The 21262-nt window shown below is 56.4% G+C and overlaps 3 protein-coding genes across 8 annotated transcripts; all 3 read left to right on the top strand.

Moving 5' to 3' along the window:
* The first annotated feature begins 196 nt into the window (after positions 1-196).
* KCTD11 (potassium channel tetramerization domain containing 11) lies at positions 197-3016 on the top strand. Its single transcript, XM_067715225.1, has one exon. It carries the CDS (start codon positions 1010-1012, stop codon positions 1706-1708), a length of 699 nt encoding a protein of 232 aa, XP_067571326.1. The 5' UTR covers positions 197-1009; the 3' UTR covers positions 1709-3016.
* A 149-nt stretch (positions 3017-3165) lies between these two features.
* Positions 3166-7081, top strand: TMEM95 (transmembrane protein 95). Its single transcript, XM_067715231.1, has 7 exons — positions 3166-3476; positions 3714-3770; positions 3970-4050; positions 4150-4170; positions 4315-4395; positions 4510-4597; positions 4738-7081. The coding sequence occupies exons 1-7, from the start codon at positions 3308-3310 to the stop codon at positions 4769-4771; spliced, it is 531 nt and encodes a 176-aa protein (XP_067571332.1). The 5' UTR covers positions 3166-3307; the 3' UTR covers positions 4772-7081.
* A 6985-nt stretch (positions 7082-14066) lies between these two features.
* On the top strand, positions 14067-21163 carry TNK1 (tyrosine kinase non receptor 1). 6 transcript variants are annotated; one of them, XM_067715198.1, is made up of 12 exons: positions 14067-15780; positions 15947-16017; positions 16149-16340; positions 16473-16628; positions 16746-17029; positions 17267-17540; positions 18734-18828; positions 19171-19326; positions 19578-19657; positions 20011-20312; positions 20395-20490; positions 20575-21163. In XM_067715198.1, exons 1-12 carry the CDS (start codon positions 15618-15620, stop codon positions 20686-20688), a joined length of 1983 nt encoding a protein of 660 aa, XP_067571299.1. In that variant the 5' UTR covers positions 14067-15617; the 3' UTR covers positions 20689-21163. The 6 variants fall into 6 exon arrangements, 4 of the variants coding, with proteins under 4 accessions (XP_067571299.1, XP_067571298.1, XP_067571300.1 ...); XR_010937378.1 differs by having other exon boundaries at positions 16473-17029; positions 20171-20312; positions 20575-20616; XR_010937379.1 differs by having other exon boundaries at positions 16473-17029; positions 20166-20312; positions 20575-20616.
* Positions 21164-21262: the final 99 nt, after the last annotated feature.

Raw genomic sequence — 21262 nt, 5'->3', positions numbered from 1 at the left:
GGCACACCTAGGGGCCGGCGGGGCCGTCACGGCCACATCCTTAACGACGCGCCTGAGTCACCCCCCGGACCCCACCCGCGCTAGCGTCCGCCAGTCCAGCCCGTCAGCCCCGTCTCTCCAGTTCGCCACTCCGCTTCCACCACCACCGGAGCCGCGCGCTCCGGGCGGGGGCGGGGCGCCCAGGGGGCGGGGCTGCCTCTTAAAGGGCCCCCGGCCGCTGCCCTTAGGCCACCTCCTTGGGGCGGAGAGTACTTAAGCGGCTGCGGCGAAACCCGGAGAAGGCGGCGGCGCCCGGTCCCGAGACTCCCGGCTGCTTCCATAGGAGTCCTAGGACCCTCCCAGCTCGGATTGAGCGTGTATCTTCGCTCCCCAGCCGATACAGAGGCACCTCCGCCATCGGCTCCGGTCAGCCTCGCCTCCTTCTCCTGGGACCAGCTCCGGAGCCAGGCCAGGCCAGGCCTCTGACTGGCCCCCGGAGCCCTGCGTGGACTCGCCCACGGTGACAGCGGTCTGCCCGAGAAGCTGGTCCCTTCAGAGTCGGCCTTGTGCTCGCCACCGTCACCTGCTGGTTGGATTGCGGAAACCCACTGTCAGAAGACCACAGAAAGGAATCGCCGACCACCCAGAATTGGATGCGTGTGGACCTAAATCTCCCGTCCCTCTCTGACTTCCCTCTGCTCGTTTCATCCGTTGTCTCAACCTTTCCGGCGTTTCTGTGCCCGGAAACCGTCCTCCACCACCCAGGTAGCTGGGGTGAGCCCCCAATCTTGCTGCCTTGTACTCCAACCTGAGCCTCCGACCCAGAGACAGTCTGAACCTTACGACCCAATTCTGCACACATCCAGGAAGTTCTGCCTTTTCTTCTCTTCCGGTGTCTTCGATACTCCTCAAAATTTCTCCTCCTCCTGTGCCCTCCTCGCCCCCCTCCTTTGGGGGCCCCGTGACCCTGAATGTCGGGGGCACGCTATATTCCACTACTTTGGAGACCCTGACTCGATTCCCAGACTCCATGCTGGGGGCCATGTTTAGGGCTGGTACTCCCATGACCCCCAACCTCAATCCCCAGGGAGGCGGCCACTACTTTATCGACCGAGATGGCAAGGCCTTCCGGCACATCCTCAATTTCCTACGGCTGGGCCGCCTGGACCTGCCCTGTGGATATGGGGAGACAGCGCTTCTCAGGGCAGAGGCTGACTTTTACCAGATCCGGCCCCTCCTGGATGCCCTGCGGGAACTGGAGGCCTCTCAGGGGACCCCGGCACCCACAGCCGCCCTGCTCCACGCAGATGTAGATAGCAGCCCCCGCCTGGTGCACTTCTCTGCTCGTCGGGGCCCACACCACTATGAGCTGAGCTCTGTCCAGGTGGACACCTTCCGGGCCAACCTCTTCTGCACCGACCCTGAGTGTCTGGGTGCCATGCGTGCCCGATTTGGTGTGGCCAATGAGGACAGGGCGGAGGGAGGCCCACACTTTCATCTGGAATGGGCCCCCTGCCCTGCAGAGCTCCCCGAAGTGGAGTACAGGAGACTGGGGCTGCAGCCGCTGTGGACTGGGGGGCCAGGAGAGCGACGGGAGGTGGTGGGCACTCCGGGCTTCCTGGAGGAGGTGCTGCGGGTGGCCCTGGAGCATGGCTTCCGTCTCGACTCCGTCTTCCCTGACCCCGAAGACCTGCTCAACTCCCGATCTCTGCGCTTTGTCCGGCACTAGGAACTGAGAACTAGGAATGCTGCCTTCAGTTTGACTGTGTGGGAGAGGGGGGGGTTAGAAAGAATGGGTCAGTAAAGAGGGTGAAGTCTCTCCTGAGCCTCTTCCTAGCTCTGCTCCTGGAGCTGTGAGAGTCAGGGGCCCCGTTGCACCTGACTGGAGCCCAGATGTGGGCAGGAATCCCCAAACCAGAGAGAGCCCAAGGGCTCATGAGACCAGAGGGTCTGGACTGGTGCTGATCCTGGGAGGGGTGGGGAAGCTTCCCTGGCTGGTCCTCGCCTGAGCCTGGGGACCTTCGGTGTTTCCTTGCTTGGAGCTTAGTATCCAGGGTCTGGAAAAGTGGGGATGCTTCTCTGCCCAGGCTAGGCTTAGCAGAACCGTGGAGGGACAGTGAGGTCTGGGGGAAATGAGAGACTTTAGATTGCTCTAATGTGGTCTTCTGGACTGTGACTTCTCCTGGAGCTGGTGGCCTGGCCTGGCCTGACCAAAGATAGGTCAGAACACTCTGAAACACGGGAAGGGAGATTCTTTGCTGTGTTCCAAGCCACCACTGAGGGAGACAGAAGGGCTACACCCCATCCTAGCTTGGCACAAGGGAGCTAGGAGAATCCCCATTAACTATGGGGCTGGAGCATCCCTCTGGAGATCCAAGTGTTTTAAAGGATCCCATATTGATGGTGGGGCTGGCCATGGGGAGGAGCGGGGCATCTCCTTGCGTCCTCGCCTTCCTTCCTTCATGTGAACGTGCCTGTTAGCCAGTGAGTCTGACTGATGCATGGGTCCCTGGCATCCTGGCTCCCATCCATGTCGCTGGAGGTGGTGTCTGTGTGCTGGCTTTTCTGTGGTCTCTGCGTGTCCAGGCCTGTTTGGGGTTGCTCAGAAACTATTTTGGCACCAGGTGTGTCCGCGGTATGGGTGTGAGTAGACTGAGAATTAGGTTAATCCCAAGGTGTGTGTGTGTACATGTGCTTCACATCACCACGTAGGCAGGAGGGGCCTGCTGGGCTTTGAGTCACTAGGATCTTCTGGTGAGAAGTAAGAGAAGTCACTGGGCTTAGCTGGGCCTTGGAGGCCTGTATAGAGCTCTCGGTTACTAAGGCAACAATGAGCCTGTTGCTAGGAGATAGCTGGGGAAGGCCCAAGGCTGCCCAGGGCAGAGAGGAGATGAACAGAAGAGTTTGAGAGAGTGGGGGAGGATATGGAAAGGGATGGGATACTCACAAACAACTTCTTCACTGGGGGAGTCACTTATTATTTATCACTGGTCATGATTTACAAGAAGAAAAATAAAGTTTCTCTTGGAACCACAAACTCGTAAAGGCTGCTGAGGGCTAGGTTGGGAGTACAGCAGAAGACCTGCTTTCTCTGTCCATGTCCCACTAGAGGTTTCTTCTTCTGGCCCCAGTTGCTTGGGCCCCAGGTTTACCCCAGTCAGTCAGGGATGGAGCAGTGGCACTGTTCTGGAATGTTCTAGAGACTCCAACTGTTCTGGAACACTCTAGAACCTCCAGGCAAAGGACTGGAACCAGGATCACAGAGCATTCCAAGGCCTTCCCAGCCTGGGTGGGGCCAGCCCCTGCTCCAGAACCTGCAGCGGGCCTCATGTGGATGCTGGCACTAGGTGGGATCTTCCTGGCAGCCGCCCAGGCCTGTGTCTTCTGCCGCTTCCCAGACCGTGACTTGTCGGGCCGCCTGGCTCAGCTTTGCAGCCAGATGGAGGCCCAGTGGAAGGACTGTGAAGTCTCCTGGAACTTCTCGGCCTTTGCCTTAGGTAAGATCAGACATCCAGGGATGGGCTCAGCAACAGTCACCCCTGTGCCCTAAGGGGGCTGCATGTGGCCTCCCAGCTGTGCCTCTCAGCCATCTTCTCAGTCCACTGGCCTCTCTGGACACACTGGCCTCTCCCTCTGGGAGAGCTTCTTCAGACCCTGGGAAAGTCAGGAAAGGCCCCAGAACCTCCTTCTGGGCCAATGAGGGAATCTCGCCCGGTCCTTATCCATCTCCACAGATGATGCATCCTTGAAAAAAGTCACAGAGAAGACTCACAGAGTCCTGAGGGTCATGGGTGAGGCCGAGGGGGAGGTACAACGCAGGGGCTTGGATGGCACCAAGGAGGGGGTTGGGAGGAGGGGGCTGGGGAGGCAGGGAAGGGTGGTGGGTGGGTGGAGACAGGAGGGCGTGATGGGGAGGCGCTGGGTGAAGGTGTGGAGGTGAACCGGCCCTGCTGAGACCCCGGGCACTAAAGCTGCTCTCTGCCTCCCCAGAGATCGAAGGGTCTCTCTCCTCACTCCTTTCATATTGGAAATGGCTTCAAAAGACCAAGCTCCCAGAATATAGCAGGGAAGGTACTGATGCGGGGAGGGATCAAGGGGTGCCTAGGTCCTCAGGCAAAGGAGGGTGTGGCTGAGCTCATCCACCCCCATCCTCCTTGTCTTTCATTTCAGCTCTCTGTGCTCCCGCCTGCCGTGAGTAGGAAAGGGAAGGGGTAGCAAGGGCCAGGGGCCTCGGGGGGACCTGAGGAGAGCCTGCAGTTTGGGGAGGAAGTGTGGGACTCTCGCAGGGTTCAGCGAAGCTTCCCGCCCCAGAGCTGGTCCTGCTGTCTCCTGCAGGGGGCAGCACCATCCTGTACAACTGCTCCACCTGCCAGGGCTTCGAGGTGTACTGCTGGCCCCGAAAGCGCTGCTTCCCAGGTCCTTACTCCCCACCCCTGCCTCACCCCGCCCAGATCTCTGAGCTGTTAGGCTACCCCAGCATCGATGGGTGTGGTCCCCGGGATCATTCACTGCCTCCTGGGGTCCCTGCAGGAAGTCACGATCTTTGGGAAGCCAGGATTCTGCTGCTCTTTGTCTCCGGAGCCGCCCTCCTCCTGGGTATTCTGAGCTTCGCGGTGGAGTGAGTTGGGGGATAAGGGCCAGAAACAGCCTCACTACCTCCGACCCATCAGTACCCTTCCCCACCCCCCATCCTTCCTCTTTCCCTCCCAGCCCCCTCCCCTTCCCTTCCCTGGACTCCCACCCTCTGTCTTCCCTCAGGTACAGCCACCTCCAAGCAAAAAGTGACTTGTGAAGACGAGGACACATCTTAGCCTCCAGTTCTAAGGAGCATGTGCCCACAACTTCCACTTCTCTCGTGGGGCGGGGTGGGGGGGGGAGGGGGGCAACCAGACCCTTAGTTCCAGCCCCAACGGTTCAGTCTTCCAGACCCTGATACCCAGACATCCCCACAATCCCAGCGTCAGATGGCGTCCAGGGACCCAGGCACCCACAGCTGGAAAGTTCCTCCCCTCCAGTCCTCAACCAATCAGACAGAGGCAGTTACCGTGCCAGGAAAATATCTACAGAAGGAAAGAATCCCCTCCATACACACTCCCACTCCCACACCCCCTTCTGCCTGTTCCCGGAAAGCGGGGGCTGTCTGCCCCAGAAGCTCCTCTTGGCCCTCCTGTGACTGATTGGGAATCCGGGAATGAGTGTTCTGGAAAAGTCCCTCCCCCTAGAGTGAGACCACATCACTCAGACTGCTGGCATGCTACCCTTCCATTTAATACTGTGAAGGCTCCCACAGAGGCCCAACTAAACCTGTTGTCAAATGGCCTCGACCTCTGCCTGGCCTCTGTCTGCGACTGGGGAGGGCAGAGGGAGCGCGGGAGCCTCTTGTAGCCCAGTGGTTCTCAGCCGGGGGGGTGGGTGGATTTTGCACGCGATGAGACGTTTGGCAACATATCTGGAGACATTTTTGATTGTTTTGATGGGGGGTTTTGAGGATGTGCTACTGGCATCTAGTAGGCAGAGACCAGGGACGCCGCGAAATATCCAAAAATGCCCGGGAAAGTCCTCCACGACAAAGAGCTATCGTGCGTGTCCGAACCGTCAGCAGTGTGTGGTTGAGAGACCCTGGTATTTGGTCCTTTGGCTATCAGGAGTTTGGGTTTGGGGGATGGGAGATGGGACATGAAAAGAGAGGCCTATCACCCACCGTAAGTCTCAGCCCGAGGACCTGGGCCGGCCTTCACCTAGCGCCGTGGTTTACAAACTGGGTCCCTAGAGGCTCCCAGTTCTCAACCAGCTGGACATTGGAGTCATCTGAGCAACTTTAAAAACTACCTGTTGCTGGGCCTCATCTCCAGAGATTCTGAGTGTAGTGGTCTCATATGGGGCTTCAGTTAATCTAACTTACAGCCAGGGTTAGAACCACTGTTTGGGGGATCCATTAAGGTCCTGGGGATGGAGAGGGGAACACTTACCCCTCCCAGGAGAACACCTTCTATTTTGTTCTACACATTCTAGTCCAGTCCTTTCATTTTACACCAAAAAATGAGACCCCGGGATCACACAGCCAGGTCGTACAACTTGCCCGAGATCATACAATGATTCATACATTCATTCATTTGACAAATACTAAGGGATTGCCGGTCACGTGCCAGGCAGCGTTGCTGCCCGTACTGGGGTGAGAAACCCGCTCCCGACTGCCCAGGCACCACAGCTCTCCTCTGGTTTGCGGTAGCTGCCTCACACCCTCTTAGGCTGTGCCCTCTTTCCAGGCTCAACATTTTGGAGCTGTCCTTGTTTTCACACCCAGTGTGCAGTGGGTCAACCGTTCTGTCCATTCCTGAAGGATCTCTATCCCATCTGTCTCCTCCTCCTGCTCTATGGCCCCCAGCCCACTCTAGAACCCTCTCGTCGTGGACCCCAGTCTCCCAGATGTGCATCTGACTCTGCCCACGCCCCTCAAATCCACTGCACCCTCAGTGGCCACACTGGTCTTCTTAAAACTCCACATCGCTCAAACATCCTGTCCAGTATCAAATGATGCTTAAGAACTTGGGCTCTGGAGTTGGGCTGCCCGACTTCAAATCCTGGCTCTGGTTCTTACTGGACCTTGGGAAAGTCATTTAATTTCTCTGTTCCTGTTTCCTCATGTTTTAAATGCAGATCATATATTTCCTTGAGTCCATGGCTTTTTTTTTTTTTCTGTTTACATTTGAACATCTCTGAAGAACCCATCTTAAATTGAAGACATGTCATGGCATAATGGTATATTTTACAATTGATGATATCTTAAATTCAACCCAGCGGTACTGACCTTACAGAATTACTGCGAGGTCCAAATCAGTCCATATAAAATCCTTGGGACTGTGCCCAACGTGTAATGGGCCCTCATTAACTATCAGCCATTATAATCTCTTACTTAAAACCTTCCCTAGCTCTTCCTTGCCTGCAGAGTATAGAGTTGGCCCTTGACCCTGACATTCAAGGCTCTCCATCAGCAGCTCCCACCATCTTATATAGTCATCAGGCCAGAACTGTCCAGACACAGAACTGGAATCTCCCTTGAACGCCCCACAGGCATCTCAGACTCTACACGTGTCCACCTCCCTCAGACACGCCTTCCTCCTGACCCCACCCCCTCCTGGGATCTCTCAGGCTTAATGGCAGTGCCCACAGTGTCATGGGCATCCTCCTCCTCTCATGCCATGTGCCCACTTCTTACCTGTAGGTGATCTACCTTGGTCATACTTCTTGGAATCTGACCCCCAGGTGTCCCTGGAGCTTTATCTCAGCTCTGCCCACCTCACAGCCATACTGAGTCACTTCTAGTTGCCCCAACACTGTTTCCTCATGTCTGCTCGCCTTTGTCCAGTCTTGTGCCTCTACCTGGAATGACTATCTCCTTTGGCTCAGATATCACCTCTTCTGAGAGGCCTTCTCTGAGCTCCTGAGTCAGAGTGGCATGAGTCTGCTCTAGGCATCTCTCATGTGGCACCTGTTACATCAGGTGGTGGTGTTTCTTTACACATCTTCCCTCTACACCACGCATTCCTCTCTAAAGCCACTGCTTAAGGTTTTGTGTCTTTGTTTCCTCAGAGCCTGGCACATGGGAGATGCCAGGAAGTGTCCCTGACGACTCCAGCACCTTCTCTGAACCCGTGTGATATGCCTTCCCCATATAAGCCCTTCGTGAGCACTTAGCACAGGAGGCTGGTGGAGTTTGTGCTTTTTTTGTGCGCATAAGGCCAACCGACCGCAGTGTGGCCTGCCAGGGCAGGGATGGTTTTTCTGAGCCCCTCACCAAACGGGAGGCTTCTGTGGGTGTGGCAGTTTTAAACAATGGCCCCACATTCTTTGACATGCCTCCCACCTAGAGGTAGGTTCTATGTATCCTTCCCTTGAACCTGGGCTCCGTGACTAGCAGACCAATTGAATGTGGCAGAAGGTACAGTGTGCCACTTTCTGAGCCCAGGCCTTAAGAATCTAGCACCTTCTGCCCTCTGCCTTTTGGGACACTCACTCTGGAACTCAGTCACTCATGCTATGTGGATGCCCAGCCTACGTCGAGTCCACATGGAGGACTTCCCTGGTGGTCCAGTGGTTAAGACTCTGTGCCTCCACTACAGGGGGCACGGGTTCAATCGCTGGTCCGGAAACTAAGGTCCCACATGCCGCGTGGTGCAGCCAAAAACAGAGTCCTCATGGAGGGATTCAGCCAAAAGCCAACATCTACTGCCAGACGTGTGAGTGATACCACAGCTGTCAAGTCATCCCCAGACTTTGTTTTTCCACCCACGGCCCCAGACATAGTAGAGCAGAGATAAACCATTCCCACAGTGTTCTGTTGGAGGTCCAGACACTAAAAGTCTAGAGCATAATAAAATAGTTGTTTTAATGCCACTAGGCATTGTTGCTCAACAATAGATAACTGGAACAGTGGGGCAGAAAAAAAGACCTAAGAGCTGGCACTAAAGGCCCTGGGTTGGGACTTCTCTGGAGGTCCAGTGGTTAAGACTCTGCGCTTCCACTGCAGGGGACTCGAGTTCAGTCCCTGGTTGGGGAACTAAGATCCCGCATGCCCTGGGGCACAGCCAAAAATAATAATAATAAAATAAAATAAATAAAGGCCCTGGGTTGATGACATTGCTGGCCCTGCCACTTCCTAGCTATGTATGTACATGAGAAACATCACTTCACCAGCCTGAGCCAGTCTTCCTACCTGTAAAATGGAGTTAATGATGGCTAACAGGTATGGAGACTACATGTCAGACATCATTCTAAGCATTTGAAGCATTGTATTAGTGATCTATAGCTGTGTAACAAATTATTCTAAAACTCAATTGTCTAAAACGATAAAGCCTTACTATCTCACAGTTTCTGTGGATCAGAAATTCAGGAGCAGCTAAAATGGATGTTTCTGGCTCAGGGTTTCTGATGAGGGTGCAGTCAAGATGCTGGTCAGGGCTGCAGAAATCTAAGGGCTGGTGGATCAGCTTCCAAGATGGCTCACTCACACGCCTGGCAAGTCGGTGCCGGCTGCCGGCAGGAGCCTCTCCATAGGGCTGCTTGACTTGCCTCAGGACATGGTGGCTGGCCTCCTTCAGAGCGAGTGACCCAAGAGAGGAAGGCAGAACCCACACTGTCTTTCACGACCTAGCTCAGAAGTCACACGCCATTCTTTTCACAATATCCCATCGCTTACACGGATCAGCCGTATTCATTGTGGGAAGGCACAGCAGCGTGACACCGGGAGGGCAGTTCGTTGGGAGCCATTTTGGAGACTGGCTACCACACACCTAGACACAGTTAATTCTCCAATAACCCCGCGAGGTAGATACTCCTAACAAGCTCATCTTGAAGATGAGGAAACGGAGGCATAAAAACGTGAAGTAACTTGCTCAGATTTCTAGGATGGTAAGTGGTAAAGTGGGGATTCAAACTCAGGTAGTCAGGCTCCAGAGGTGAGATCTCAGCTACTGCTCTGTAAAGGCCCTCAGCTCCATTATGAGCCTGAAGGAATATGGTAGATACAAGAGTGCTTCCACCTTAGGGGACTTCCCTGGCGGTCCAGTGGTTAAGACTCCGCACTTCCAAGGCAAGGGGCCTGGGTTCGATCCCTGGTCAGGGACTAAGATGCCACCTGCCACGCGGTGCAGCCAAAGAATAAGGGAAAAAAATAAAAAAGGAGTCCTTCCACTTCAGAAAGTAAACCACCAGATATATACAAGGTGGTGGGCTGGTGACTCCATTAATGAGTGAGGCAAATGCAAACTGGGAAAGGATGGGACCTCAGGGTCCTGGGAGATGGAGATGGGGTGATGGAACAGAGGGTTTTACCCAAGGGTCTGGGGGGAGCTAACCATGTGGCGCCAGGGAGTGCCACATGGGGAGGGGGGCAGGGATGGGTTCACCAGGAGAATGTTTACAGATAAAGTTTAGAAACTGTCATCCCCATCACTCCCAGCAAAGGAGCTCATGATGTCAAAAATCTTTGTTTCACTCTACCCAGATGACTCTGTCTCATCCCTTTGTTCAGCAAAGGTTACTGAGCACTTATAAGTCAGGCACTTAGACTGGGCACGGGGGACCTAGCAATGCCCAGGCAAGATGAAGTCACTTTCTACCCGGAGCTTGGAATCTAGCAGGGAAGACAGACAAGTTACTGGCAAATTCTACCAGAGCAATGAGTGCAATGACGGGAAAGCACAGGGATCTTGGGGTGCAGGGGAAGAGATCTGACCCGTTAGGAGTAGTCTTCCTGAACTTAGCAAGGCCAGGTTGGGAGAAGGGTGGGAAGACTTCCAAGCAGAGGGAACAGCCATGCAAAGGTTCAGAAGAGAGACAGCCAGAAGGCTGCGGTGCTTTCCCGGGCCCAGAGGTCGATGTGGGTCAGGTGGAAGGGGGACAGCCTAGTGACCTCAGGGCTCAGAGGAGAAAAGGATAAGGTAAAGAGGCACCAATGTCGTTCCTGATAGGAGCCGAGAGGTTTCTGCACAAGGATGGGCCCTACTCCTCACCCAAACCCAAGGTGGGAGAGGGGAGGTTGGCCACCTGGGTGCCCTCTCTACTCATCCTCCTGGTTCTCTGCCCTGCAGAGAAAGACTTGGCCCTGGTGGTGTGGATGTGTTCATCTTTCTTGGATGCAGGGCCTGCAGGCAGGGCAGAGGTTGGGGAAAGGCAGATGGAGGGGGTGGTGCTCGATCTGGGCCTCCAAGTTTAAGTGTTAGCAGGATGCCCCATCTCAGCCTGGAGGAGGTGCTCCCAGTGGGGGTGAGGATGGTCAGGCTGTGCTCCCCCACACCCCATCATCCTTTATGGGCAAAGGTGGAGATGAGAGAAGCTTAACTCCAAAAGTAAGAAACGAATAGGGAGAAGGGGAGGGATAAAGGGGCCTCTGATTCCCTAGGTTTTTTCCAAGCCAAAGACAAAGGTGGGGCAGAGCCTCTGCCTCTGGTTTCCTGCTGGAGCACAGAGGACCTAGGCTAGGAGTCCAATCAGTAGCAACCCCCATCCTCAGCCTCCTCTCCATCCCACAGCCAAGGTCCAGGCAGGGGCAGCCTCTCTCCCCTGAACCAGTGGTCAGGGCCTCTTCCTTGAGCTCCCTGCTGCTTCTCTCTCACCTTTCCCTAGCCTCTTACTGCCACAGGCTGGTTCTGTCACTAACCTGTTAAACCTTTCAGTGGTTACCAGAGCCCTCAGGTAAGGCCCAAGCTCCTGAGTGTGTTCTGCAAGACCCTGCAGAATGAATCCAACCAGGGCAAGGATCACGTCAGCTTGTTCACCTGGGTCCCCAGAACCGTGAAAGCTTGCTGGAAGGCTGAACTGATGCCTAGTTTGGCTTCTGCCAGCCTCTCCGGCTGCATTTGCCTTCATATCCCCCCATGTGCTCTACACTCATGTATTCATTCAACTCCCAGAGGACCTCTAGTGCCCCCAGATCTGTGAGGACACTGGACATTCAGAGGAAAATCAGGTTTCACATGCTCTTCCCTGAAGATGCTCATGGAGCATTGTGTTTCCCACCAAGAACTTGGACAACACCAAGATGAATCTCAAAAATGGGTTGAGTGAAAGAAGCCAAATGCAAATAATAAACAGTGTGTGATTCCATTGACAGAAAGGTCCAGAGCAAGCAAAAGTGATCTATGGGTTTTAGAAATCAGAAGAGCAGTTGCTGGGGAATTCCCTGGCATTCCAGTGGTTAGGACTCAGCGCTTTCACTGCCAAGGGTGCGGGTTCAATCCCTGGTCAGGGGAACTAAGATCCTGCAAGCCTGCGCTGCATGGCCAAATTAAAAAAAAAAAAAAGAATAGCAGTTGCCTCTGGGGAATGGCATTGATTGAAAATGGGCATAAGGCTACTTCCTGGGATCACAGAAATGTTCTGGGGACTTCCCTGGTGGTCCAGTGGTTAAGACTCCGCGCTCCCGGGCTTCCCTGGTGGCGCAGTGGTTGAGAGTCCGCCTGCCGATGCCGGGGACACGGGTTCGTGCCTCGGTCCGGGAAGATCCCACATGCTGCAGAGCGGTTAGGCCTGTGAGCCATGGCCGCTGAGCCCGCACGTCCGGAGCCTGTGCTCCCCAACGGGAGAGGCCACAACAGTGAGAGGCCCGCGTACCGCAAAAAAAAAAAAAAAAAAAAAAAAAGACTCCCCGCTCCCAATGCAGGGGGCTTGGGTTCGATCCCTGGTCAGGGAACTAAATCACACATGCCACACCTAAGAGTTTGCATGCTGCAACTAAAAAAGTCCACATGCCACAACTAAATAAAAGATCCTGCGTGCCACAACGAAGATCCTGCGTGCTGCAACTAAGACCTGGTGCAGCCAAATAAATAAATAAATATTTACCAAAAAACAGAAAAAAAGAAAGAAATGTTTCGGGTCTTTATTTGCATTAATGGATATGTATATTTGTTGAAATGCATTGAACCGTACAGTTAAATCTGTGCACGTTACTGAATATATTATATCTCAGTAAAGTACTGTCAGTATAGAAAGTTTAGTAATGTTTATATAACTATAACTAACAAAACCCCGTCAGTGTATGGATTAAACAGCACATCAGACATAATCAAAGAGAGAATTGGTGAACTGGAAGAGAGTTGAAGAGATGACCTGGATTGCATTACAGAGACACAAAGAATGGAAAATACGGAAGAGGAGTTAAAAGATTGGAAGGACAAAAAAAAAAAAAAAAAAGATTTGGAGGACAGTGAAAAGGCCTAGCATACTTCTAATCAGAGTCCTCAAAGGAGAGAACACAAGGAAAGGAGGAAAAAGAGTATCTGGAGAGATACTGGCTGATAATTTTCCAAAACTGGTGAAAGATATGAATTCATAAACAAAGGAAATCCAATAGAATTAATAGAAAGGGATCCATACTTAGACTCTTTGTAATATAACTATGAAACACCAATGATATCTTAAAAGCAGGGAGAAAAGACAGATCACCTACAAAGGAATAACAATTAGATTGAGCAGTCTTCTTCATAACCAATATGCATTGCACCTATGATATGCCTACACTGTCCCAGGTACCTTAGGAGGAACAAGACAGATCCAGCCCCTACTGTGTGGAGCTAGCCCACAGTATATCAGAGATGACAGATGTGGAGGGAACAATCACATCTGTCATCTGGCCTGGCTGGAGGGCAAGAGAATTGGCAAGAAAACCACAGAAGTAGAACTGTGAACTATGATTTTTTTCCCATTAAGGCTGGATTTTCCCATGTGTTTACCAAGATGAGGTGGGCTTTTCCTCCCAAGGGACTCTGGGGACAGCAGCTGCTATGCTTACACATCCTTCCTTGAGACAGAAGGAGACAGGCCAGATGTCCTAAGGCTGATGGCTTCCTCCCTGGGACCCCTGAGGGAAAAGGAGAGAGCATCCTTCTCCTCAGAGCCTTCTTTGAGCCAGACTGTGTCCCTGCCCCACAGGCCAAGTTGCACCATACTGGGCCCTGGGGTCAGCAGAGGTGACATGTGGGGAGGGGCTTATGCCAGAATGAGGCCAGGAAGTGCCAGTGATGGGAATGCACGCCCTGAGGCATGGAGTGCCGCCCTTGATCACCAAGACCAGGTACCAAGCTGGGATGGGGCTGAGGAGCCACTCAGAAGCTGTCTCCACCCCCAGCCCCCTCCACAAGAATCCCCACAGATTCCACCCTGCGGAGCTCCCCAAATGGTCCTTTTCAGGGGCAGCACATTAGACGGGGAAAAGGACATTCAGAGCTGGGAAAACGCCAATGGCTTCAGTCTTAGACTCTGTCCGGGCTGGGAGCTGACTTCGTGCACCACCATCAACACCTCCGCCGTGGCGCCTTTCCCAAGTCCGCTGCACCAGGCCGGCTTCCTCCATCAGAGTGCCAGGAAGCCCTCTCCCCTACTAGGGGGCTGCGACTATGTCCTGTTTAGCCTTATATTCCCGGGGCCTGGGCGGGATATCTCTACTAGGTGCGTATTCATTTAAGGGGTGGGGCTCTGCTTGAGAGAGGTGGAGGACTTGGTAAGAGGAGGTAGGGGAGACGGGATACCGAGGAGGAAGTCCAGGGAGGGGTGAGAAGTTCTTTGGAGAAGTCTGGAAAGGGGGTGGGAAGGTGGAGAGAGGGTGGGAAGGAGGCGAGCAAAGGACAGGGGAAGGGAGGCTTCTCAGGATCTGGCCTGGCGGAGGATCGGCCGCCAGGCGCCCTCACCTAGTCCACCGGAGGACCCGGGCCCCGCCGCCAGGCCCCGCCCCCCGCGGCCTCCGTCCCGCCCTCCTCGGGATTTAGTCCCGGCAGCCTGGGAGGCTCCCCAGCCGCCGCTTCCGCCTTCGCGAGGTGAGGGTCCGGGGAGGCAGGGGCGGCGGCGAGCGGGCTGGAGGGGCGGCGGTCGCTTGGGAGCGCGTCCGCGGGTGCTGAGCCTCCCCTTCCCAGTCCTTACCTTCCGCGGGCGCGTCTCCTCCTGTCCCCCATCTCGTGCTTTCCCCTTCTCACCTGGCTACTGGTGCTGGTCTCCCAGCGTCCTGGGCTTTCGCCTTCCCCGCCCCTGCTCGCGCTCGATTCCTCGCCACCTCCGAGTGTCCATCTGGACCCTGCCTGGGGTCCTCCGCTTCTTCCGGCCTTCACTAAGTAGGGGGAGGGAGGGGGCCAGGTGTGTGTGCAGGCAGCCGGCACCCAGATCACCTAGAGCCTTATTTAATAAAGATTGGTGGAGTTGCCCTGGAGCCAGGTTAGAGCGAGTGACTCAGGTGTGCCGGCCAGGCTCTGTACCTGGAGCTGAGCTCAGGTGGGTGTGGAAGGGACTGTGCACCTGGCAGACTGGGTGGCTCTGAGCAGTACCTGAGCTTAACCGCCCATCACAAATGCCCGATTTGATTTCAAATGTTGCTGCCTCGGGTGTAGAGGAGGCAATGACCCTGGGCGTCTCTGGGCAGAGGAGGCAGTCTGCCCACATAACGTAGGTATGTGTGGACACCGTAACTTGATATCTTGTGTGTTGTGTGTGTTTGTGTGGACCTGGGTGTCTCAGACATGAGGCGGTGTATCTTGGAGGCAGTGAACTCAACATGTCTCAAGTAGGTGTGTGGGGGGGGTACCTGGCAGGAAACCTGGTGTTCTACGGCAGCGTATACTGGAATGCCTCAGCTTTGAGAGGACATGTATCTGGGTGTCTCAGGTGTCTTTTGCATCATATCTATAGGAGTGTGTGAGTGTGTGTGTGTGTGTGTGTTGTACCTGCGTATCTCAGGTATGGTATGGTTAGTGTATCTGGGCATCTCTGGAGTGTATGTGGTGGGTCAGGATGTCTCAGGTGTACCTGAGTGGGTATGTACAAGGGTGCACCTCAGGCCTAAAAGGTGGTGAATCTGGGTGGCCTAGGGGTACGGGCAGTGTGTCATAATAGCTCAAAGTGAGCAGGGCCGCACACCTGGAGTCTGTGCAGCGCTGAAATCTTAGGTGTGAGGAGAACATTCTTCCTGGGGTTTGTGTGTGTGAGGGGCAGGAATCCTGGTTGGTTCTGGTGTCCCTCCCTCTGTACCTGAGTATTTCTGAGGGGTTGAGGGTGGAGCAGGCAACCATGTCTCTGGTTCCTGAGTGTCTCAGGTGCCCACCCTGGGCCATGTGTCTGGGGGACAGGGCACCACAGGGGTTCCTCCTCCAGACATGCTCCACGAGGCGGGCTCCCTGTGGCTGCTTCGGCTGCTCCAGGACATCCAGCTGGCCCAGTTTTACCGACCCATCCTTGAGGAGCTTAATGTTACTCGGCCAGAGCACTTCGACTTTGTAAGACCTGAGGATCTGGACGGCGTTGGCATGGGCCGGCCTGGTGAGGGTCCCCTGCCCCAAGGCCCCGCTGTCTCCTTCCGCAGCCTGTTAGTTGCTACTCTCCCCCCCGCACCACACCCACCAGCCCCCTCCTTGCCTGTAAATCCCTTGCATCCTGCTCCCCGCCTCCCCCATTACCCCATCCCTCTGATTCTGGCCTCCCCCAGCCCAGCGTAGACTGGCTGAAGCTCTGAAGAGGCACCGTTCGGGGCTCAAGTCTAAGAACTGGGTCTACAAGGTGTGTGTTTTGGGGCGGCGGTGAGAGGCTTAAAGGGCCAGGGCCAGCTCAGGCCCCGGCAGGGGCTGGGCTGAGTGGCAGAGAAGGATGTATGCAGGGTTCTACACACGTGATTTCCACCACTGTTTCAGATCCTTGGGGGCTTTGCCCCAGGGCAGAAGGAGACCACCCCACCCTCAGACAGCCTTCCATCCCTCCCTGAGCCAGATGGGGGACTCAAGTGTCTCATCCCAGACCGGGCTGTGTGCAGAGGGGAGCTTCTGGGCTCCGGCTGCTTTGGTGTGGTGCACCGAGGGCTGTGGACACTGCCCAGTGGCAAGGCTGTGAGTCTCCAGGGAGCCCACTTCATTCTGGGTACCTGGGTCAGCTTCTCCCTCTGTTCTGTGTGCCTCTCTGCTCTGGCCTTGGCTTAACTGTTCCCTACGTTGCCTGATGGTGCTTCCCCCCACCCCCAGGTCCCAGTGGCTGTCAAGTCCCTCCGGGTGGGTCCCGAAGGCCCCGAGGGCACTGAGCTAGGGGACTTCCTGCGAGAGGTATCCATCATGATGAACTTGGAACACCCACACTTGCTGTGTCTGCACGGCCTCGTACTGGGCCAGCCTCTGCAGATGGTGAGCAGACCCAGACGCCAGCTCCCGGGACAGTCCCGGGGGCCGATGTGCGACAGGAGGGTGAGCGCCAGGGTCTCGTGTGGCCGGACCACCGCTCGCACGGCTGTGCTCCCACAGGTGATGGAGCTGGCGCCCCTGGGCTCCCTGCACGCACGCCTGACCGCCCCGGCCCCCACGCCCCCGCTGCCCGTGGCCTTGCTCTGCCTCTTCCTGCGGCAGGTGGCGGGGGCCATGGCGTACCTGGGGGCCCGCGGGCTGGTGCACCGAGACCTCGCTACGCGCAACTTGCTGCTGGCTTCACCGCGCACAATCAAGGTGGCTGACTTCGGGCTGGTGCGGCCGCTGGGCGGCGCTCAGGGCCACTACGTCATGGGCGGACCCCGCCGCATCCCCTACGCCTGGTGAGGGGCCGGGCGGAGGGGAGGGATCTGAAGGGCAGGAGCTGAGGGGGTGCGGAGGGGCTGGTCCTCTGAGGGAGGCGTGGACTGGAGGAGTCGTCGTCGGGTCTCGAAGGGCCAGGAAAGGAGGACTTCTGAACACCACGGCGGGCGCACTAAAGGGGCGTGCCCAGTGGCAGGTGGGCACTCCGGGGCACACACCCGGCACACATCCAGCCCCCTTCAGCTCCGCTTCCGCAGGTGTGCGCCGGAGAGCCTGCGCCACGGGGCCTTCTCTTCTGCCTCGGACGTGTGGATGTTTGGGGTGACGCTGTGGGAGATGTTCTCTGGGGGCGAGGAGCCCTGGGCCGGGGTCCCGCCGTACCTCATCCTGCAGCGGCTGGAGAAGGACCGAGCCCGCCTGCGTAGGCCTCCGCTCTGCTCCAGGGCCCTCTACGCCCTCGCCTTGCGCTGCTGGGCCCCCCACCCTGCTGACCGGCCCACCTTTTCCTACCTAGAAGGGCTGCTCCAAGAGGTGGGAACTCCTGCCTCCCCAGAAACACTCAGTCTCTTTTCCCTCCGTTCCCTCTCCTAGGGTTCCATGCACAAGACTAATGTATACTGGTTCCCGGGTTGGGGTCTGAGACTTGGCTCTGAACGAAGCAGATCCAGTCCCCGCCTTCAGGGTGCTCAGAGCCCCAGGGAGACAGCTGGGGTCTAGTGGATGCAGGCTGAAGGGCCGGGGGCTGGAGCAGAGAGAGGGAAGCCCAGAGCCCAGAGCAGTAGGATGTAGTGGGTGTTTGACAGGCAGAGGAAAGGTTCAGCGTGGGAGGGGGAAGTACGGTGATTAAGGTGGCAGAGGCATCTTAGGGGTGCACCAAGGAGGGACTTGTGAGACACGGTAAATAACCAGCGCTAACACCTAGAGCACTCGATCTGTGTAAGATACTGTACTAAGTGCCTTAGGTGTATCCTTATACATGTTCACTCATTTAATCCTCACAACAACCCGGCTCGATTTTAGAGAGGGGGCAGTTAAGGCACTGACAGATTAAGCGATTTGCCAAAAGTCACGCAGGAAGTGGAGGACTGGAGAGCTGAATCAGTCAATATGACTTCAACGCTGTGCCCTAAATCACTATATACTCTACTATTAAAGGAGTTTAGTCCTTAACTCTGAGGGCACCTGGGGGCCATGGAAAGGGCTGTGAGCAGGGGAGTTATAAGCCACATTTCCAGGTTATGTCACTCTGGTTTGGTGCAAGAATGGATTAGAAGGACGGTACTGAAAGTAGAAAAACCAGTGGGCCACAGTGGCTGTGAAGCAGAAGTAAGATGAAGAGGTCTGGACGAGGGTCGAGGCAGTGGTGCTATGGTGAAGTGGAAAATTCCCAGAGGTGCTTGGGAGGCAGATATGATGGGCCTGGGTGTGGAGTAAAAGCAGTGTGCAGGGTGACTCTCCCCTTGGTCCCCTAGGTAGAGGCAGGGTCCCCCTTTGTTGCTCCTTGACCCCTGGGCTGTGTCCAGCTTGGCATGGAATCCAGGTCTGCCTTCTCCACTGGATTACAACTGAGGGACAGGGACAGTCCCACCCTGGGGCCAGGACAGAGTACATACCTGGTATGGGTTTGCTTGGTGGGTACACGAACAGTCTCCACTCTGTTCCCATGATATTACCCTTCTGACTCAGGCCACAAGCCCAGCCACCCTCTCCTCCTGTCTCTATAGGCCTGGCCTTCTGAGGGACGTTGTGTGAGGGACGTCACAGAGCCCGGTGCCCTGAGGATGGAGCCTGGTGACCCCATCACTATCATCGAGGGCAGGTGAGGGCCTCGTGCCTCCCACCCATCCCCAGGGAGAGGACTCCCTCCCCACCCTCCTGGCCCTGGTCCCAGCTCAGCTTCTCCCCAGCTGCTTGAACCCCAATGCTCTGCCTCATCTCCTCCTCTCCCCACTGGGCCCCGAGAGCTCCACCACAGTCCTGGCCTCCGGGCTGGAGCCACCGCTGGCCCATAGAGCCCTTTTGTTTTAGAGAGAAAAAAAGCTTCCCTTCCTCCAGGCAGATGCAGCTCCATGGCGCACAGCTTGTGAGCTGAATGTGGGCTGGAGCCCAGCCCTCACTCTCCCCTGGCTCCCATCCCCTTCACCAGCGCCTCTTCCCACAGCCCCGACTCCACAACCTGGAAGGGCCAGAATGGTCGCACATTCAAAGCGGGCAACTTCCCAGCCTCGGCAGTGACGCTGGTAGACTCACCAGCCACCCGTCCAGTCCTCAGAGGCTCCCCTGCCCGGGGAGAGCGACGCCAGGGAAACATAGATGGGTGAGGACCTGATACAGTTGGGGGCAGAGCTGGACTGGGGGAACCAACCAAGTCTAGCAACTTCTCTGGAAGGGGAGCCTGGGGAGGCGGATGGGGTAAAGCTGGGGGGGAGGCTGGACTTGCCTTCCCGCTGGAGCTTCCACTCTGGGTCTCGGCCTGCCTGGAAGCCCCAGAGATTCCTTGGGAGAGGGCACTGCTATATGGGGTAGGGCTGGGGGGTGTGGAGAACGAACTGGAACACTCTCCAACAGGGACAGAGTGAAGGTAAAGCTTCGGAATCCCCCTCCAGCTCGGGGCCAGAGAAGGGATGTGGCCCTGCAGAGGACGAAAGGTGGGCATGGCGGTGGGGACAGGGCTTCCAGGGTCTCCGAGGACGTCAAGGACAAGCCTCTGGCGATGCCCCCTGCTCTGAAGCCCTGCCTGTGCAGATATGATTTCCCCACCTGTGGTTTCCTGGCCCCCATTCTGCCTGCTGACATCCTGGCTGTACTTCAGACAGCATCTCCCCACTGCAGCCCTGGCAGTTCTTTGGACCCTCAGCTGCTTCGGCCTGGGCGTCCATCCTGCACACCTAGTTTCTTGTCCCCCCGACACGAAGACCACCCCGAGGACAGTACAGATAGCCAGAGAATGGGAAGAAGGCAGCTGGGCTTTCTCTCAAGTTATTTTTTCTCAAATGTGTAGGCATTTCCAAGAGTCTGGAGTCGGTTCTGTCCCTGGGCCCCCGCCCCACAGGAGGTGGGTTGAGCTCCCCCGAACTTCGACATGCCAGAACTGTGCCCCAGGGACCCCCAGGCGTGCCCCCCTGCTCCCCCGTAGCCACCAGCTCCTCTTCCCAGCCCAGCCAGCCTCCCAGGGAGCGGCCTCCCTGGCCCAAAAGAGAACCCCTACACAGTCACCCTGTGGGAGCGCCTGGAGCCAGCAAAGCCGCCGTCCCCTCTGGGGGACCCTTGCCTGACCCCGAGTTGCAGAGGAGGATTATGGAGGTGAGGTCTCCCTGAAGAGTCCTGGTGTCCAGAAGGGGCTACGGGCTGGCGAAGGGCCTAAGTGGGGCTTTGTCCCCGGCAGGTGGAGCTGAGCGTGCATGGAGTCACCCACCAGGAGTGCCAGGAGGCTCTAAGAGCCACCGGGGGTGACGTGGCTTCTGCCATCCGGAACCTCAAGGTACAGCCACACCCTTCTCTCGGGTCCCTGCCCCTCCCAGCCTGGCCCTCTGGCCGCCAGCTGCCTTTCCTCTCGTCCCCACAGGTGGACCAGCTCTTCTATCTCAGCAGCTGGTCCAGAGCGGACTGCCGGCGCATCCTGGAGCGTTACCAGTGGGACCTCTCAGCCGCCAGTCGCTACGTCCTGGCACGGCCCTGAGCTCTGCTCCTTTGGGCACAGACACCAGATGGACCAAGGGCCTGGTCACGTGGGACCAAGCAGAACCGGAACAAGGTCCTGACAGGGTGTGTTCCCACCTGGGGAGAGCCTGCCACGGGCAGGTACCGGAGGAGCCCAGGATCGGGCACTGGTGAGTGTCTCCTCACCCTGCCCGTTGGTCTCTGAGGGCGTGAGCTCCCTTGGCCATAGGAGGATCTAGTGCACTCTGCCCACCACATTCCCAACAAAGGAGGACTTGGAGGAACAGAGCTGCGACACGTCACACCCATGGGAAGCTTCTATCGCTACAGAAGATGAGCAAGAGGCCGTTCTGGGCCGCGGGAACAAGCATCCTGAACTGCCATCAGCTACCACACTGGGCTGTGTGGGAGCAGCCATCCTGACTCGGGGCATATGGACCAAACTGCCTTGGCTTGGTCTGGGGCCATCATGGGTGATGAAAGTGGCTCTCCTGGACTCGAGGACACTTGATCCTGGCAGCATGGATTAGGAGATGGGCCAGCCCCCGCCCATCCAAGCTGTCATATTTCCCTTTGTTTCCTCCCACACCCAA

The sequence above is a fragment of the Pseudorca crassidens genome, chromosome 19 (assembly GCF_039906515.1).
Source record: "Pseudorca crassidens isolate mPseCra1 chromosome 19, mPseCra1.hap1, whole genome shotgun sequence".
In the NCBI taxonomy this organism is placed as follows: domain Eukaryota; kingdom Metazoa; phylum Chordata; class Mammalia; order Artiodactyla; family Delphinidae; genus Pseudorca; species Pseudorca crassidens.
This window is presented reverse-complemented; position numbering and strand designations above follow the sequence as displayed.

Coding starts and splice junctions, on each gene's coding strand:
- TNK1 (XM_067715196.1), top strand. CDS start 15,618: ATGCTCCACGAGGCGGGCTCCCTGTGGCTGCTTCGGCTGCTCCAGGAC. Junction 15,781..15,946: donor CGTTGGCATGGGCCGGCCTG/GTGAGGGTCCCC, acceptor GGCCTCCCCCAG/CCCAGCGTAGACTGGCTGAA. Junction 17,541..18,733: donor TAGAAGGGCTGCTCCAAGAG/GTGGGAACTCCT, acceptor CTGTCTCTATAG/GCCTGGCCTTCTGAGGGACG.
- TMEM95 (XM_067715231.1), top strand. CDS start 3,308: ATGTGGATGCTGGCACTAGGTGGGATCTTCCTGGCAGCCGCCCAGGCC. Junction 4,051..4,149: donor CCCAGAATATAGCAGGGAAG/GTACTGATGCGG, acceptor CTTTCATTTCAG/CTCTCTGTGCTCCCGCCTGC. Junction 4,171..4,314: donor TCTCTGTGCTCCCGCCTGCC/GTGAGTAGGAAA, acceptor TGTCTCCTGCAG/GGGGCAGCACCATCCTGTAC.
- KCTD11 (XM_067715225.1), top strand. CDS start 1,010: ATGCTGGGGGCCATGTTTAGGGCTGGTACTCCCATGACCCCCAACCTC.